This window comes from Pollicipes pollicipes, unplaced genomic scaffold (assembly GCF_011947565.3).
Source record: "Pollicipes pollicipes isolate AB1234 unplaced genomic scaffold, Ppol_2.1 Scaffold_3087;HRSCAF=3621_pilon_pilon_pilon, whole genome shotgun sequence".
In the NCBI taxonomy this organism is placed as follows: domain Eukaryota; kingdom Metazoa; phylum Arthropoda; class Thecostraca; order Pollicipedomorpha; family Pollicipedidae; genus Pollicipes; species Pollicipes pollicipes.
In genome coordinates, this window is record NW_023596225.1 from 431,589 (window position 1) to 449,315 (window position 17,727).

General features: G+C 52.2%; 1 protein-coding gene across 1 annotated transcript; it reads left to right on the top strand.

Annotated features, from left to right (window-relative positions):
* The first annotated feature begins 1,804 nt into the window (after positions 1-1,804).
* On the top strand, positions 1,805-16,155 carry LOC119090325 (uncharacterized). Its single transcript, XM_037213115.1, has 8 exons — positions 1,805-1,888; positions 2,826-3,030; positions 7,402-7,579; positions 9,891-9,975; positions 11,533-11,596; positions 12,030-12,143; positions 12,395-12,553; positions 15,868-16,155. Exons 2-8 carry the CDS (start codon positions 2,830-2,832, stop codon positions 16,009-16,011), a joined length of 945 nt encoding a protein of 314 aa, XP_037069010.1. The 5' UTR covers positions 1,805-1,888; positions 2,826-2,829; the 3' UTR covers positions 16,012-16,155.
* The last annotated feature ends 1,572 nt before the right edge of the window (positions 16,156-17,727 follow it).

A 17,727-nucleotide genomic window follows, 5' to 3' on the forward strand; every position in this document is an offset into this window, starting at 1 on the left:
GGAACCCTGGCGAGCTGTCTGGGGCTGGAGCGGTCCGGGGGAACCCTGGCGAGCTGTCTGGGGCTGGAGCGGTCCGGGAGAACCCTGGCGGGCTGTCTGGGGCTGGAGCGGTCCGGGGGTAGGCCGCGGAGCGTCGACCCGCGTCGAGGGGGCGTGACTGGCAGACACGGCTGCGTTCGTGTATCATTAATCCAGCGGCCGTTTCCTGCTGTCGTCGGGGGCCCGCGTCGACACCTCGTCTGCGCTGGCTCACACTGTGCCGCCCCGTCAGTCGAGCTCTCAGCGATCCGTGCCGCCGTCAGTCGAGCTCTCAGCGATCCCTGCGACTTCACTCAGCTACGATGATTCACTTTATACAGATGGAATACCCTTGGAATCCCAGGGTCCTGCAGTGAAAGCACGACTGTGTGGCGTATGCTCTGCTCAGCTGCTGAGGGATTCAGAGGATGGGAAGTCTGGAGCAAGCTTCAGTCGAACATTGTAACTTCCAAGCATGAAGTCCCTATGAAATATCGTTGGATGTGCGATGCTGACCGCATCATTCCCTCCTTTCATTCTTCCTTCCTTTTTTCTTAGATGATGCAGTCAATGTCGATGTGTACTCAAAATCCTCACAGTTGGCCGCTCCAAATCCTTCTCATGGGCCTAAGAACACGTCAAATGCATGCGATCCCACAGTTCATGCAAGCTTGTTATCCTCAAAAATGGCCAGGGTTAATAGCTTTGCTCCAAACATAATGAGCCGGGCGCAAACATCACTTATCATCCATAGCGCTCTTGCGGTAGTGATGCCTGTCGCCATATCAACAACGCGGAGAGCCGTGGTCGCCGGGCAAACAGCAGCCCTGGGTAGAGCATTCCTGTGTCCATTCAGATGCGGTGATGGCTCCCAACTGTGCAGACCATACGCCGCGGCCGCCAGCTCTGCCGCCACCAGCCACAGCCGGTGGGGGCATCTGGGCCCGCCGTCGCCGGGCACCGTGCGTTCCCCCCCCCTCCCCCCCTCCGAGCCACGAGGGTACAGGTGGAGGCGCAGAGACACCGAGAACTGATCACGCTGGCCGGCGGACCAGCCCGAGCACCCTGAGAGAAGACAGCAGACCAGCCCGAACACCTCTGTCCCCAGAGAGGACAGCAGTATTTTAGAAAGGTGTGTAGTTAAAAAAAATAAGCTGCGCATCAGTCTATGTCTGTGGGGGTGTTGCCCTGGAACCAACAACCTCCAGCTTCTGATCTAGAAGTATTTACTTATTTCTGCTAATTCCGTATCATTTGATCTACATGATCTGTTTGTGACAATCTGAGCGTCCTGGTCTTCTGCTATCGTAAGCAACAGGCTTGAACCCCGCGCTGAATGCAGTGCATGTTCACATGCATCATATAAAAGGCTCAATGTACATCACCCTCTTCTCTGCTTGGCTACGTGCTCGTATAAATGCGAAATCGTTCGGACGAACAAGCCGATAGAGCGGTACCTGAAACTGTCCCTAAATGGAGGCTGCGGGGTGACGCAGGATAATCCTAATTCGATATCATCCATCGTTTCCCGACCACGCCACGCACTCCCACGCGTGACCGGCCCGTTGCTCTAACAGCTCGGTCGCCGTCGCCTCCGAAAATGACCATTTAATCCACCTGCCGTCTCACCACGGCCCGGTATTGGTCCGTGCCACTGTGACGTCACGCGGCGCACCCGGTTACTTCAGCCCGGCGGCACGTCAGGCCGGGTGTTAGTCGGCCTCGTTGCCGGTCGGGAGTGTGAGTGGGCACGGCACGGCAGCACGGGAGCTGAAGCCACACCTCACGCCATGGACCGCCGGTGTCCGTGCTGAGGGTTCGGACTCCGAGCGGCCGGGGCACCGCGGCGGCAGGTCGGCCCGCGATCGAGGTGAGCGAACGAGTGGCGTGCGTTGTTCGATTGTGCAAGCGTAGTGAGTGAGACACGAGCCCGCGCACTGAGAGATCAAGACAGCCATTCAAGCTCGCTTTGCCTCTGCAAGGAAACAACAGGTCGACGAAATATCCACTGGTGAAAGCAGATGCAGTGTCGATATCCGGTCATTGTTCGCCGCCTTGCATCAGCCGGCTGGCGAAACACGCCCAGGCGCCGATCCCGGCGATGAATGGGAAACGCGTGAGACTTGTCCAAGGAAACAAAGATATTGCTACGCTACGCCAGTAAGACGGACTGCATATCTAGGCCAGGGTTGGCGTGGGCACTACCTGACAACTGGCCATTCCAGTCACCATTGTTTTCAAGACAACACCGCGCACAATGACCTGTAACTGCTCGGCCTGTTCGCGTTGGGGTAATCTTACAGGTGGAAAACATCGTAAATGATAACGTTTGCATGACGCCAAGCCCGGTTTTTGGAGGTGGCCACCATGCGGCTTCATTGTCAGAGCTGTCGGCCGGCCGTACCATCGACGCAGCCCGAGCCCCGTGCATCTCACCTGTGCCGCCCTTGAGAGGCTGCCGTAACGCTCCGGCGCGTGTCCGGATCATTAAGGCCAGTTAGCATCAGAAGTGATGGGCACCGTGTCATGACCCATCTCCATGCCGCTGTGGAGTCGTTTTGAAACAGTGGGGAGGCGTTCAAGCCCGCAAATAAACACGCAATTGACACATTATTCAGCACTCATCTGGCAACAGGGAAATGGACCTTTGGACGGGCAGAGAACACTGGTTTCTGTTAATACAATGGTAATCGTATTGGGTTAAAAGCGGTGACACACCCAACTTAAGTACCCAGACCATGACTTCTGATATCTTAAGGTGTGGTTTTGTCTCGTGATATCGAAAGCGAGCAGCACTGTTGTTACAGGACAATGCTGAAGCACGTGCAGATTAACCCGCTGCGGTCTTCGCTGATGCGGTCTGGCCAGAAGGCGGACACTCTGAGCATCAACTCCACCATGAGCTTCAGCTCACTGCACGAGCCTGCTCTGTCGTCTCGCTCCTCCTCCTACACATCGCTGAACGAGACACAGAGCAGCACGGGCAGCACCAGCGTACCGGCCACGCCCACGGTAAGACGGATGACTAAACCGGGACCAGACCCAGATCTGACCCAGAGCAGCACGGGCAGCACCAGCGTATCGGCCACGCCCACGGGAAGATGGAGAACTGGACCGAACCAGACCTAGACTAGATTTAGACCCATAGCAGATCCAGACCAGACCCAAATCCGGAACCAGACTAGATTAGATCTATAACAGATCCCGAACAGACTCAGACCAGACCTAGAGCAGACCCAGACCAGACTCAGACCAGACCCAGACCCAGACCCAGACCCAGACCCAGACCCAGACCCAGACCCAGACCAGACCAGACCCAGAGCGGCACGGGCAGCACCAGTGTATCGGCCACGCCTACGGTAAGACGGGACATCTAGGCCAAACCAAAAGCAGACTCAAACCACACCCAGACCAAACCCAGATCAAGCTCAGATTGAGCCTAGACTAAACCCAGACCAGACCTAAGCCAAACCCAGGTCACACTCAAACTATATCCAGACCAGGCACAGGCAAAACCCAGATCAGATCCTGAGCAGACCCAGACCAGACCAGTGACGAATCCAGTGAGTACTGGTTTGAAGGGAGGACGCCACCCTTTCTGTGTTTTTTACTTATTGTTAGATAAAACGCGTCCGATATAATCCGCAATGCTAGCTTTCCCGAAAACCTTCTGAATAGCCCAGGATTTCCGTTGGAGGTAGCCGCTCCGGCGGGAGAAATCACGTTCGATTCCTTGTTCAATTATAAAAGCAAGACTTTTCATTTGCATTGATTTCTCCAACGTGTGCGTTGTGTAATGTTTGCAATACACTTATTCGTGAAAATGTTTGTGTAGAAAATGCTACGAAAACTACGAAAATAATCTGTTGAGGGAACGAAGTTTGCAAACGTAAGGCTGGTATCCCGCCAATTCACTGAAACGTTGCAGTATGGGTTTTATTTCTCTCCCTGTAACGTTAAGGGCAGTGGATCTTTTTGAAACACACTTTGGTTTTGAGAAGCAGATGTATGATATGGTCGATAGTGACGCGCTGGTTAAAACTTCCACCAATGCGCTTCTCGGCAAATGGCCTTCGCCGCCCGCTGTGCCAATCACAAACCTTTATTTGTACTGACGTCATTGATACCAGTAGAGGCGTCATTTTGAAGCCCGCAGGCTCGCAAGGTTGTGGTTAAAACAACTCAAAAGAGGTACAGCTAACGATTGCACTCAGCTTATTCTGCCGTCGTCATGGTGATGGTAGTCTCATCAACTGCGGTTATCGAAGGCTAGGGCTGCACTCTGGAACTACCAAAATACAATAAATGTACTGCTTTGACAGCGACGTTGACGGGGGTGACTTGAGCTCGGGACTAATTAAAACTTATCTACTTGTTATACTTTCGATGGTGGTGCAGTGGCACTGCCCAGGTCTATTAATAGCCGTAACTGGTCACTAGTTTTCAAGAGTATGTTTTTTAAATCGGCCCCAAAGGTGGGACAATCGCTTTAATGGCCACGCGCACGTTAAAGCTGAGGTCGGGGCCAGATCGTGTGCTGCAGAAGACGAGGAGACAAATAAAGTGAATATTAACGCTAGCTTCTCGAACACAGCCGTCTCCCTTTCTGCTGCCGACTGACCAGAATTATTACCCCCATCAGCTATGTTTAGACAAATTTATTTCACCTGCACTACAGCTCATATGTCAAACAGAGCCGGGCTAATGCGATGTCCAGGTGCTTCTGTTGCATGCTTGCTTACATAATTTGGAGGTGGCCAGGGTCATCCATAAGTTGACGTCGTCGGCAGGCCAGCTGTCTGGTAATGCCTGTGACCAAATTCCCTTAAATTAGTCTTTCTGCCATAGCCTGTTGCGTCTGACTCATTCTCTGTGAGCGTGTGCTGCCAACTGCGTGGTCATTATCTCATCAGCCAAAGTTCACATGGCGTTTCTGTAACAGTGGAAAATGGTCTAATATCTGTAATAAATTGCGCAGAAAAACCCATGCATTGGCGGATTCTTACTTCTAGGATACAGAGGTGACTTCGCCAGTGAACAAAAAGAAGTGTTTCATCATTTCTCTTCTGCGCTGGGTTCGGTTCTGTTTCTGCCCATTATTTTGTGGCGCCCCGCGTCCACAGAGGAGTCAGTGACGCGATCACCAGGCCATTCAGCGGCCAGTGTGAACTGCTTCTAACGTGACCGGGGTCCAGAGCCGGGGATTGTAGTCCGGTCACTATTGATCACGCCGAACTTCACAAGAAAGCCTGCCCGCACTCCTTGACAACCGACGCCACTCAATGCGTTTCTGTGTCCGCGTCTGAGAAAGGTGCGCCGTCTTTGTCACCTGAGCCGCGACATTCAGACCTCTGCTAACAATGGTTCGGGAATAAACTGCCGTGCTGGCTGACGCTCAGCGTGGCGGTCCGGTGCCGCACCGGCCTGAGGTGGGGGGGGGGGGGGGGGCGTCGCCACTACACGTGGGTGGCGGTGGCCAGGGGAACGGCGTCAGACGCAGAGCAGCGACCCGGCGCCTGCCCGGCTCGGATGGCGCCAGGGGGCGTACCTGGCGCACCTGGGGCGGCGACGCGCAGGCCGGCCGGCGCTGGGTGGTCGCAGGCGGTCTCCCGGTGTCAGCCGTTCGCGCGAGCCGCGCCGCTCGTCGTGGAAGTCGGCATAACCACTCGTGACGCTAAAGAGAGCAATGTCAACAGGCCGCAGGAGGGCGGGAGCGGCACCTCCCGCTGTAGCGGGTCTGGAGCGCCCACTCCGCGGCCCGGACCTACTGGGCACGCCCTCACCCCGCCGGTGTTGGGCCCGGCTGTGAAGAGGGCGCGGTCCGAGGCGTGACGTGCCGGTCGTCCGGCCGACTGATGGCCTGCCGTTGTTTGGTGCTCACCTTACTGTAGTCGGCGTCTAGACTGGCGTCCGTCTCCGGGGCCGGGTGGGTAATGACGGCGGTGGGCAGGGGAGGGGCGGGGCGGCGATCGCTCTCCTGACCGGAGACCATGTGTTTTGCGCGCACAGGCGACTTTTACCGGGGCAAAGCGGCAGGCTGGGGCAGGATTTTTACCACGGGGTGCGGGCGTGCGGTTTTGGGTTACCCCTCTCGTCGCGTGTGTACGTCATGAGCCGCGCTAGCCTGAGCCGGGGAAGGGGTACGAGGCCTGGGAGGGGAGGCCGCGTGGGGTAGATCCGGCGATTGAAAGGCGGCACCGTGGGAGCAGGGCACCGTGAGAAAGCCGTGCTCGTAAACCAGGGATGGCGCACTGGAGTAATCTGAGCATTGCTCCATGATGTGTTCTTGAGCGCCATTTAGGGTGGCTCCAGTAAACTGTTTGGGTAGGGGAAACATTGTCATTCACAGCACTCGTAACGCCTCAACAGCGCTTCATTTATCGGCTCCATTGTGGGAGTCATTCGAGCAGTCTGGACCGGAGTGCTCCTGTTTCAAAATCTTAGTGCGCATTCTGTGTTGACGTATGCCTCTGTTGACATGTGTGTTACTATCTTGTCCTAGTCTGGTCTTGTCTAGGAACGCGGGTCGATGTCAACAGATGGTACCACGTTCCGTGGTGTAAGCCATGGACCTGCTCGTTTTGGACGTTTTAAAGTATTTATGTTATCTGCCAATAACCAGAGCAGATAGATATGAAGCCAACTGCATGGCGTTAGTGAATGTGCCAGCTACAAATCACAAGCGAGTCTCGGCGCTGGACGAGCGGTGGCTGTGCCAGTAATCGTCTCGGCGCTGCCCGAGCGGTGGCTGTGCCAGTAATCGCCTCGGCGCTGCCCGAGCGGTGGCTGTGCCAGTAATCGTCTCGGCGCTGGACGAGCGGTGGCTGTGCCAGTAATCGTCTCGGCGCTGGACGAGCGGTGGCTGTGCCAGTAATCAACCTGGAGGTGCTATATTTCCCGAGCCGGATCGCGAGTTCAACGCTCTATGGCCTAAACAGAAGGATATATGAAGCTATGAAAACTGCTCAGCAGTATCTTTTCGCTCACTGTAACTGAGATTCAACGGAAACACTTGCATGCTTTGCAAAAATTTACTTACCATTTCCAAACCCATATCAATGTAGATTCATCAACCTTGTCGATTAAAGAATCAGATCTGGCCAAACTCAGACCGCGAACTGTCAAGCAGTGCCATTGGGAATCAGCGTACCAATGCGACATAAATGGTCCAGGCTTGTTGAATAAATTCCCATAAGGACTGACTTCTCAAAACATAGGCAAACGCATTGGGTGGGCTACCAAAGCCATTAGCTTTGATCTACACAGTTGCTAAATCATCTGCATCACGAATGGTTTTTGTCGCGTCCAATATCGGCTGGTATGTGTTACACTGCACAAGGCGGCTTAGTTGTTTAAAGCATAACATGTTGTTTCTGTTTTAAGACGACGGTAAAGGTGTACACGCGCTGCCTACGGCCTGATCTCGAGTACAAGACCATGTGTGTCAAGTACACGACCACGTGCCGGGACGTGGTGGACCAGCTGCTCAACAAGTACCGCATGAAGCACCGCGACCCTAACCTGTTCTTCCTCACCATGGAGGTGGCCACCAGGAGCACAGGTCAGTCGAGGTCGCCACAAGAGCGTCGGCTCGTCCGGCTCCTCAGCTGACCTGGCGCTGTCAGCTGGCGCCGGAAGTGAGGCCTTCCGGGGCATCGGGTCTGCTCTTGGGTTGGGCTGCGACATCTGTTATCTGGTCCGATGTTCGTGTGCCGGTGTATCAGTTCTGGCGTTGCAGGGCCTGTCAATACAGCTGCCGGCTTTCCCACCCACCGCATGCGACACACGAAATCGGCCCGATGTGTCACTATGGGGCGCCAGACAAACGCTGACGCATTATAAGAGCGCCGCGTTTAGGAAGCTTTCATGTTCGACCCGATCTCACCGACACAAAGATGGCAGAAACCCTGTTATGGTGTGCAATGCATATCTATGTGGCAGGTTTTTCAGATGTGTTTTACACGCATCCTCGACACTTACGTTCGATGTCCACTCACTGTTTCCTATCACTTCCTTGCTTGGTGTAACAAATTAAGCGAAAGACCATGCAAACAGAGCACATGCATCCTCACTTTTCAAAGTCTGAACCACCTCGCTGCCAGACGAAGCCCCCTTTTCCGAACGTCTCTTGCCCTTACAAGACTGCGCGTCTGCGTCCTTGTCATGTGGTCCGGACACAACCAGAGGCCCCACAGCGTCGCCACCGCTGCAGCCAGCCGGCCTCTCTGTGTGGGTCTTCACGACACCACGAAGCCGGTCACCGACGCCTGGGCCGGGTGTGTGCTGCGGTCAGTCCCGACACCCTCTGTCGCCACACGGAGCGGATCAGGCACCGGGGGCCTACGTGGCTTCGAGCTGCGAGCCATGCGGCACACCGGCCGCAGGGGCTTCAGCACACGGGCCGGGCCTCGCATTTTGGCATGCGAGGGCCTCCTGCGGCGTTTAGAACGCGAGCAGACCGGGGACTGTGGATCCCTCACGATCGCAGTGTAATCACTCTGGAAGCGCAGTATGGCGTACCTATGGCATAGCATCGTCACCGATGTCGTGTTTTCTTTTGCAATGTGAGTTCGTGAACAACTTCTGAAACGATATTAAGAACAGAAATAACCTGGTAGTAATAGGATGCCTGGCGAATGTACCAACAGCAGTTTTTGGAGTAACATCTGACGAAGGTGTAGTCACGAAAGTGGAAAGCTTTCATCGACCTGGCCTGCCAATAGCCAGAGAACATCTCTACACAACTTGACTCTCAGGCTTAAGCGTTATTTTTCATCCCCGCGCAGACAGGTACTAATTAAGGCCAAGACAATGATTACACACATAAGTGACAAGAAATGGCTAGCTCAGACTGATGTGGGACCCTGTCACGAACGACTGGAGACGGACGCAGCCACAGGAATGTCTGGGGTAGAACTAAGCAGCTTGATTTATTTCCCTGGATGCGGTTCGATTTGACATCACTTCCTGTCATCACACGAGCGACGATGAGCAAATCAAGATAAGGGAAGTCAGAGCAGATCGTAGCTTCAGGTTGACTTTGAAGTAAAGCTAGAAGTCATATCGTTTTTATATTTGAACAATGTTAGCATGCGATCTCAAAACTGCTTGTACTGCTGGACTACTTCAAGTTGGCTTGCTCGCGAATGACCGAAATAAACAGGAGGCGATATTGAACTTCAGGCACATTTGACGGTTCGGTACGATTCATATATCGCACAATTTGTGGTGCAATTTTGCGATTCTCTCTGATGAGTGGTGTATTAAGAATAGATTAGAGAACAGGTAGATGACTTTTCTGTAATCTCCCTGGTGGCAGCACTGTTTTGTGTGCTCTTCAGGACCGGACGAGCGCTGCTTAAAGTGGTGCACCAAACACACCTTAAGTGCAATTCTGCTTGGACCCGAATAGGGTTAATACGCTCGCTCCTCTACCTCTACTGTTCTTCTTATTATTGCGATCCTGAATTGGTGCTGGCCCTGCTGCCTCTCCCGCCGTGCTCACGCTTTGGCTCCGGAGGTGTGAGGTGGGAGAACCATCCGGTGGTGTGGTACCACCGCCAGTTAGCTACCTCACACATGGCCAAAGGTGCCCCGAATCACTGCTGTCAGTGAAAGACAACGGCGCAGGTCATATGAGGTCGAAGAGGAGGTCAGAGCGGCAAAGAATGGCGAACAGTTTGTCAGTTCTTGGCTGTGCGGTACCGGACTACTTCGGCCGTAATCATGTAACCGAGGGTGTGACCTGCCTGCTCCCCGGTAAAATGATTATAGCGCTTTGTACAGTTCATACCGCCAACTACCACGGACACCGGGAAATGGAGCATGCCCCAATCACGACAGCGGGGACTCAGCGGCTGCGTTATTGACAGGGGCTTCTGTGCGGACGATCCTGGTGCTGGATGACGACTCATGTCCAGCCCAGCTGCAGGCCTGCTACCCGCGTGCCGACTCCAGGTAAGCACCGAGTGGCTGCAACGCCTTAAGTAAAGCTTTTAAAGTCAACACCAAGCGGCGTGGTGCTATGTCCCAACCGTTATCACAGCTGGGACACAATGAAGCGTGCGTGGCTCTTTCAAATATGTATGTCGTTATTACCATGAATGCACCATGTCCGAGCTGGGGGGAGGCGACAAATCAGGACTAAAGGGGTAAATTGGCATCTAGAGGGTACCACCATCTTGTTGCTTTCTGATGACTTCGTGTCAATGCCCAAGCCAGGCACTGGTACTGCTTTTTCGTCTCCGACCGGTCCCACACATCCTGTTGTCATCCCGCATCCTGCGATGGCTGCGTGGCTGCAGCGCTGCTGCAGAGTGGGCCGCACCGCTACCTCGTCCACCACTCCACATCACTAGTGGCCGCTGCGTCGTCCACCACTCCACATCACTCGTGGCCGCTGCGCCGTCCACCACTCCACATCACTCGTGGCCGCTGCGTCGTCCACCACTCCACATCACTCGTGGCCGCTGCGTCGTCCACCACTCCACATCACTCGTGGCCGCTGCGTCGTCCACCACTCCACATCACTCGTGGCCGCTGCGCCGTCCACCACTCCACATCACTCGTGGCCGCTGCGTCGTCCACCACTCCACATCACTCGTGGCCCTGGATGCAGAATGACCTCGGCAGTCGGGATGCCGTTAACACTAATCGCGAGCTCACTCGTGACATGTTGTACAGCAGCGGATCGCAGAAGTAATACACATGCCGTGCTGAACTCGCCTTTCTAACAGCTACAGCAAGGGGCCCAAGTCATCGACAAGCAACGGCGTATGTGCGGCTCGATCTGAGTGGACCTGAGCGCTCTGAGTGGAGCTCGATCTGAGTGGAGCGTTGAGCGCCGAGGGTCCGCCTTACGCTCTGTCCGGCCCGGCACAATAGTGCAGCTCGATCTGAGTGGAACTGAGCACCGAGGGTCCGCCTTACGCTCTGTCCGGCCCGACACAATAGTGTGGCTCGATCTGAGTGGAACTGAGCACCGAGGGCCCGCCTTACGCTCTGTCCGGCCCGGCACAATAGTGCGGCTCGATCTGAGTGGAACTGAGCACCGAGGGTCCGCCTTACACTCTGTCCGGCCCGGCACAATAGTGCGGCTCGATCTGAGTGGAACTGAGCACCGAGGGCCCGCCTTACGCACTGTCCGGCCCGGCACAATAGTGCGGCTCGATCTGAGTGGAACTGAGCACCGAGGACTGAGCCTTACGCTCTGTTCGGCCCGACACAATAGTGCGGCTCGATCTGAGTGGAACTGAGCACCGAGGGCCCGCCTTACGCTCTGTTCGGCCCGGCACAATAGTGCAGCTCGATCTGAGTGGAGCGTTGAGCGCCGAGGGCCCGCCTTACGCTCTGTTCGGCCCGGCACGATAGCGACCTCGGTGGAGATGGCAGAGGGATGGGGGTGGGGGTAGGGGTGAGGGCAAACGGGACTTTTAGTTTGCTCCTTTCCATGCACTGGCGTAAGTTCAATGCTGGATGTTGCCCAGAATTCACACAGCGGTGCTGGTGTTACAGATTCACGCTGCGCACGTGTGCCGGCGGCCTTGTAAAGGTGTTCGACAGCGTGCTCCTGGCTGAGGTGAGCTCGCACCGGCGCTGCAGCATTAGAAACGATCTTATGACCTGACCTGATGAGGACGACCAGATGACCTGAAATGATGAGGGCGACCGGATGATCTGACCTGATGGGGAGGACCTGATTATTTGAACTGATGGGACGACCTGGTGACCTGACCTGATGGAGAAGACTTGATGATCTGAACTGATGGGACCATCTGATGACCTGGCCTGATTGGGATGACCTGTTGGCTTGATTATGTTTAATGGTGCTGCAGTCGCACTACCCAGTGCCATTACTGGACGTACCTGTTCCTTAAATCTCACTAGAATATGTTTTTCAAACATGCAACAAAGATGGGACAACCCCTTCAAGATTCGTGAAGGGATCAAAGCATATGACACCTTCCTCCATACCTCATCATGCAATGGCTGATGTTTGCCGTGTGCCACAGTCGAAGTACAAGAGCCTGCTGGTTTCGGAGAGGACAACAGTGGACCAGATGATTCAGCTGCTGCTTAACTGCTACAACTCCTCCGAGGGCGTCAACGTCTTCAGCATTTACGAGGTACACAGTGTGTATGTGTATAGTACACAAACGGTTCGTTGGTTTAGTCTACAGCCGTCCTTATGAGAGCTAATAGATGGCTGTTTACCGATGGCATCATTAGCATCATAACCACTGACGTTTCTATGTAACGACAGCGGTGGCGACATTTCGTCGGAGCGCTGCATATTTCCTTAGCGGATTGGGCCGGTGAAAGCATCGCCTCTTTTGAAGGTATCATGCAAAGGTGAGGTGTGCTTGGTATCTTTCAGGTTTGTGCGCCTGTCGCCTTCGAGCGCAAGCTGCATCCGGACGACCGTCCGCTGCTCATACAGCAAGAGTGGGCCTCCAGCAACGACTACAGCTTCGTGCTGAGGAAGCGGCCGCCGGGCACACCACGCATTGGACGGGACTTCCCCCTCAGGCGATCGGTGAGTGACCTTGAGCTGACCTTCGGCACTTGAGCTATCTTGTGGTTGCATTTAATGCAGGTTGTGCATATTCCCTGTGTTTTCTGCGGAACCTGCGGAGTGCGGCCGAAATCGATGACATCACCGGGCGGATGCGTTCACGGCGTCTGGCTGCCCCAACACGGTCGGCATGATGTCACGCGTCTGGGTGGCCGGCTCCTGTCTCAGCGAACCCCCGCTGACTATTTATTTCTCCTTAGAGTACGCCAACCGCACATCTTGTTGACGCGGGCGCTCTCAGTGCCAGAGCAGCTAACCTAAACGACACGGCGACTCCCGGGTCTGTCGGTCCGAATTACATCCGCTGACGTAGGACAATTGGTCTGGTTCGGTGTCTGTGTCGGCTAGTACATCTGTGATCACGCTGGTTGGGTTTGTAATGCGCTCGCGTGGTGAGGGGACTGGGTGTCCGGCTCTATGCTGTGAGCAGGATGGAGACACCGTTTCGGTCAGTGGCGTTTTGTTGCGGACATCGCAAAATTGTCAGACGGTCGTGTGCCTGCTTCTCAATGTTGTTCCCTGATTCCCACCCCGCCCTTTATGAAAACTTGACACTGAATCCACCGGTCATTTGGTAAGCATAAGTTTTCGGTTCCTGGATTCTTTTTTATGGAAAGAAGCGGAGACAGTTTCCTGGCTCTCACTCCACCTTCTGTTAGCACGAACACCTAGTTCCTGGTTTCCATAGGCTTTTACAAACAACGGACGCTGGTTCCTGGCTCCGGCTGTTGTTTCATAAACACAACTTGATTTTATACTGAATAATGGCTTTTGCTGGATTTTGGGCACAAAAAAGTGGGTGGCATCCGGGCATAAGCTATATTGTTATATTTTTCGGTAAAATTCGTTATTTTTCACTGTCCCCCAGCTCATTTTATGTAAAGAGCTCCTGCCTACAGTCAGCGCCTCAATCGGGAGACACTTAATCAAAATCACCTATTGCATCCTTAGAAAGAGTCGACTGCTAATGCTTGCGGCCGCCGGCGGACAGAGGTTTTCTACCAATCACGATATATACAAAGTATGCCAACATTCCTGGCGGATTAGGCCCTACCTGGATTTAATAATTAAAACTGAGTCTGCGCACGACACATTGCTTTGATCTGGAAAGAGCTATGGACCGCCTCAATGTTGTCATATTCACTTCAATGCCTTTTAAATCTGGAATAGCAGCAGTGGCCCACTGTTTGCTGTATGATGCGCCGAGTCGCCGTGATCCCGTGGCTTGGCGGTAGGTTGCTGGGCTCGGATTCCAGAGATACTGCGTAAGAATCCTGGGGCAGTTGAACGTTTTGCCCAGCTGACGATGAAAGACATGGTGGCAACAGACCAAACCGGTTCAGCGTGGTCCGGACGGCTGCGTCGAGGTGCTTTACGACACACAAAACCTTGTACCCATGTCTGGGAAGACCTACATAGAACGCATACAATATTTTCGCTGAAATGGATCGGTTTGCTTCGAGTGTTTGGCTCAGGGATAGTAGGGATGGTGTGCTCAAAGAATGTCAAGCTTTTTTTCTACGCCGTTACCCAAGAACAGGTAACCAGGAGTGCCCCTCCCTCAATCTCAGTGACGCAGTAAACCGTACGTTAACACCAGAAAACATAAAATCAAGTCGCGGCACTCCCAGCTGGGAAGATGAAACAAACGTAAAAAAGCAGGCGAAGAGGTGGAGCAGACCCGAAGGAATTGTGTTATGTGATAGGTAGGGAAAAATCATAGATGAGAAGGCTTAAAGAAGTCATCAGCCAAAGTCAGCTAATGACAGCCCGCTATAACAGCCCAATAATCTACAACCACTCAATTCACCGTGTTAGTAAGGGCTATACGGTCGCACAAGTCGGAGGGGGCAATTACCTGGTCATTTTTGTGCTGGGTTTTGAGCTGGATGTCCAGGGAGTCCACCTAGCTAAGCAAAGCTTGTTGCTGGGAGAACTCCCGGAGCCAGCGCCGTGAATTTGGGTATATGTGCATGACTTTATATCATAAATTTATTATGAAACATGAAGGAGGTCAAATATGAAATGCGTTGGATATGTACAGCACAAAGGATTGCAATGTCTTCATATATGTTCGTTACAGTAATATGTATTCACGAAATGCTTCCGGATGATGTTCTTAACGATGGATTTTGATGCGGGGATATCAGCTATTCTTGGAAAGTATGAAACCATAATGTCGTTCCACAGCTTAGGGCCAAGGCAAGATGCTGTAAATAGTCTATAATTACGATTAGAGAAAGGTTGATCTAAATGTTTTGCTCGCCTCATATCCATGTCATTGGATTCGTAGAGATTGTAAATTAAATCGAATGATGCAGGGAGCTGTGAAGTTTAAATTTTGTGCATCACCAGTTGCATTTGGGATTTAGCAATGTCCGATAGTTTCAAAATTTTGTATCGTTTAAAGATCGGCTCTGAGCCTTGTGGAGGATACACATTTTCTATAAGACGCACAGCCCTTTTTTGCAAAATTACTAACCGAACTAGTTGAGAAGCATAATTTATACCCCAAATCAAGCAGCAGTAATTTAAATAAGGTAGAATCAAAGTGTGATAGATTAGATGTGACGTTGTTTTATCAATTAAGTACATAACCCTACTTATTATTCCAATATTTCTACTTACTGTGCTTGCAGCACCATTAGTGTGGCTTGTAAATTTAAGAGATTTGTCAATGATTGCACCAAGGTATTTAATCTCTTTTTTGTCCTCAATAGGTGAATTATTAATATGTACATTTAGTTGGAAATGCGAAGAAAGTTATCTTTAGTTATCTAAGCTCTGTTACTAGTTGTGCTTATGACTCAGTTATTGTAGCTAGTTATTTGGGTGTTCTGAACACAAAACCCATCCTTGCAAAGCACTGCAGTTGATTTCTTAAACAAAGCTGGGAGGGTTGCACCAGCGGAGACCTCTGCCAAAGCTATGTAACAGCGGGGCCGCTGGGAGCGGAGGGACAAAATTATGTGTTGCGATTAAAAACGACAATTTCTTACGTGACCCTGTGTCTAAAATCTGGTCTCTGGACTGCTAGCATTGCCTACAGCTGAATGAGCAATGCTAGTACGGCATGATGCTGGCTCAGTGCTGCTTTTAACGGTATTGGTGCGCCACGAAGTATGGTTCTATAAATTGCACGGTCCATTGCCCCATTTATTCCCGCACGAGACTTGCAACAGTAGCAATGCCTACTTGCTAACTTCACCTGCTTCTGTGCGGTTGATGCTGTTGAGCATCAGTTTCTCTGACGTCATGCTGTTTCCTATTTCCAGTTTCTAAGCTGGAGTTCGAGTGATCAGCCGTCGCCGACCGATTCGGACTCGGATAGGGAGGAGGGGCGGAGGTCGCGGAGTCCGTTCACCCCTCCACCCTCCGTGGCCACCAGCGGGGACGAGGATAGCCTCTCCTCGGTGTGAGGCGGTGAAGTTTTCGTTAAGCTTGGCTTAAACCAAAGGTAAGGGTAGTTCAAAGTTTCTGACTGAAGAGTGTGTACATATGGCGGTGCTTTGCGTGTGGCTGATAAATAAAGCAGCTAGGTAACCCATGATAATTGACAATGGCTAGCTTCCTACATTTCATATGTTGATGAAAATACTTTTGAGGAATTTCTGATGCCAGAATTTAACAAGTAAATCTTTGAACAGACTGCAGCAACGGCCAAGGAGGCAAGGCATCGGACATTTTGAGTGGTCACCAAGTAAGGGCGTCTTTGCAGGTCTCTTTGTAGGACTCAGTGAGGAATAACCCAAACGGTGTACAAACAGTATTAGACTCGCAATGATTCACTGCATCTTTCGGCCATTTGAAATCATTTGCTTATGTGAATTTTTAAATCATTAGCTGGCAACATAACATCACGTGACCTATCTTTTACCTTTGGAGCACTCACAACACATTTTTTGATGTAAAAAGAACGCACGGTAAGTTGTCTTTGGGAAGAAAAATATAAACCAACATGTACAGGCAGAGCAGGGAGATGAAACAGCATACCCTCTGAATTTCTCGGCCATTAATCCAAACCTCCAACAAAACGTTTTTTGTCCGTAACTTTAGTTTCGAGTTTGTCTGTGTTTTGATCTGTTATGCTTCGACAGGAAATGTGGCATGGGTTTGCGCAATGTTCGCTGGCGTCCCACAAAAGGTTTTTAAGAAATCCCTATGGGGGGCCCACCCAGCTCGAAATGGGGAGGGAGCACATAACATATTTTTTTCTCCAGACTTCAATTTATGAAGATGACCTTTGGGTAGTAATAAGTTTGATAGGTAGCAGCTGTTGTTCTTCAGGCTCACCTGATCACCGCCATCAACTTTGTTACCACCAGCTTTGTTACCACTAGCTAACAAAATGAACACATAATTATTTATGTCCCCCTTCTTTCACCGCATAAACTACTTCTTATATCACCGGTTCGGGTTTTTTTTTGGGGGGGGGGGCATTTTGGCTCCAAATTTTGGAATAGTTTAAGGACAGTTTACACCCAAACAGACCATTTTGTGTTGCTATTTACAGAAGTAGCGTGGATGGAGCTAGTTATGACTAAAATAAACGAGAACGGCATCATCGTGAAACATCTTTTGAAGCATTTTAACAATGTTGTATAAATGCTTCCCATACACGCATCCATATCCGTAATTTTCCCAGTATATATTCCCAAACCAACCCGTTCATTATTCACATACAGGTGCCCGTGGGCTTACCAAACTACATCAGTTTACTTCCCTTCCATGAAGATCGGTTTGAATCCATTTAGGCATAAAAAGCGCGCGCTTGGCAGAGACCAACGACGGTAGTCGTTTGTTTGGAGCATATCGAATTGGTACGCAAGCGATCAAGATGCTTGAAACACACTACAGCAGCAGAATTGTGGCAGTTATTGCCCGCAGCAGCGCGGTATTCCCTCGGGACAGGTTCGTCCCGCGCGAGAATGGCTCGGAAGCAGGTATTTCCGCTCACAGTCGGCTGCTGCGGGCAGAGTCCCAGCCAAGAAGAGGGAGAGGTCGCCAGCGCGTCTGGACTGCGTCAGGCTCACGGACCCAGGTGTTGGGCACAGCCTGTGGCGGTCTGGCTTGTCGCGCTTTTGTTTTGGGCGATTTATCCACTTGGAACGGAGGGTGGTCGCTGATGCGTTCGT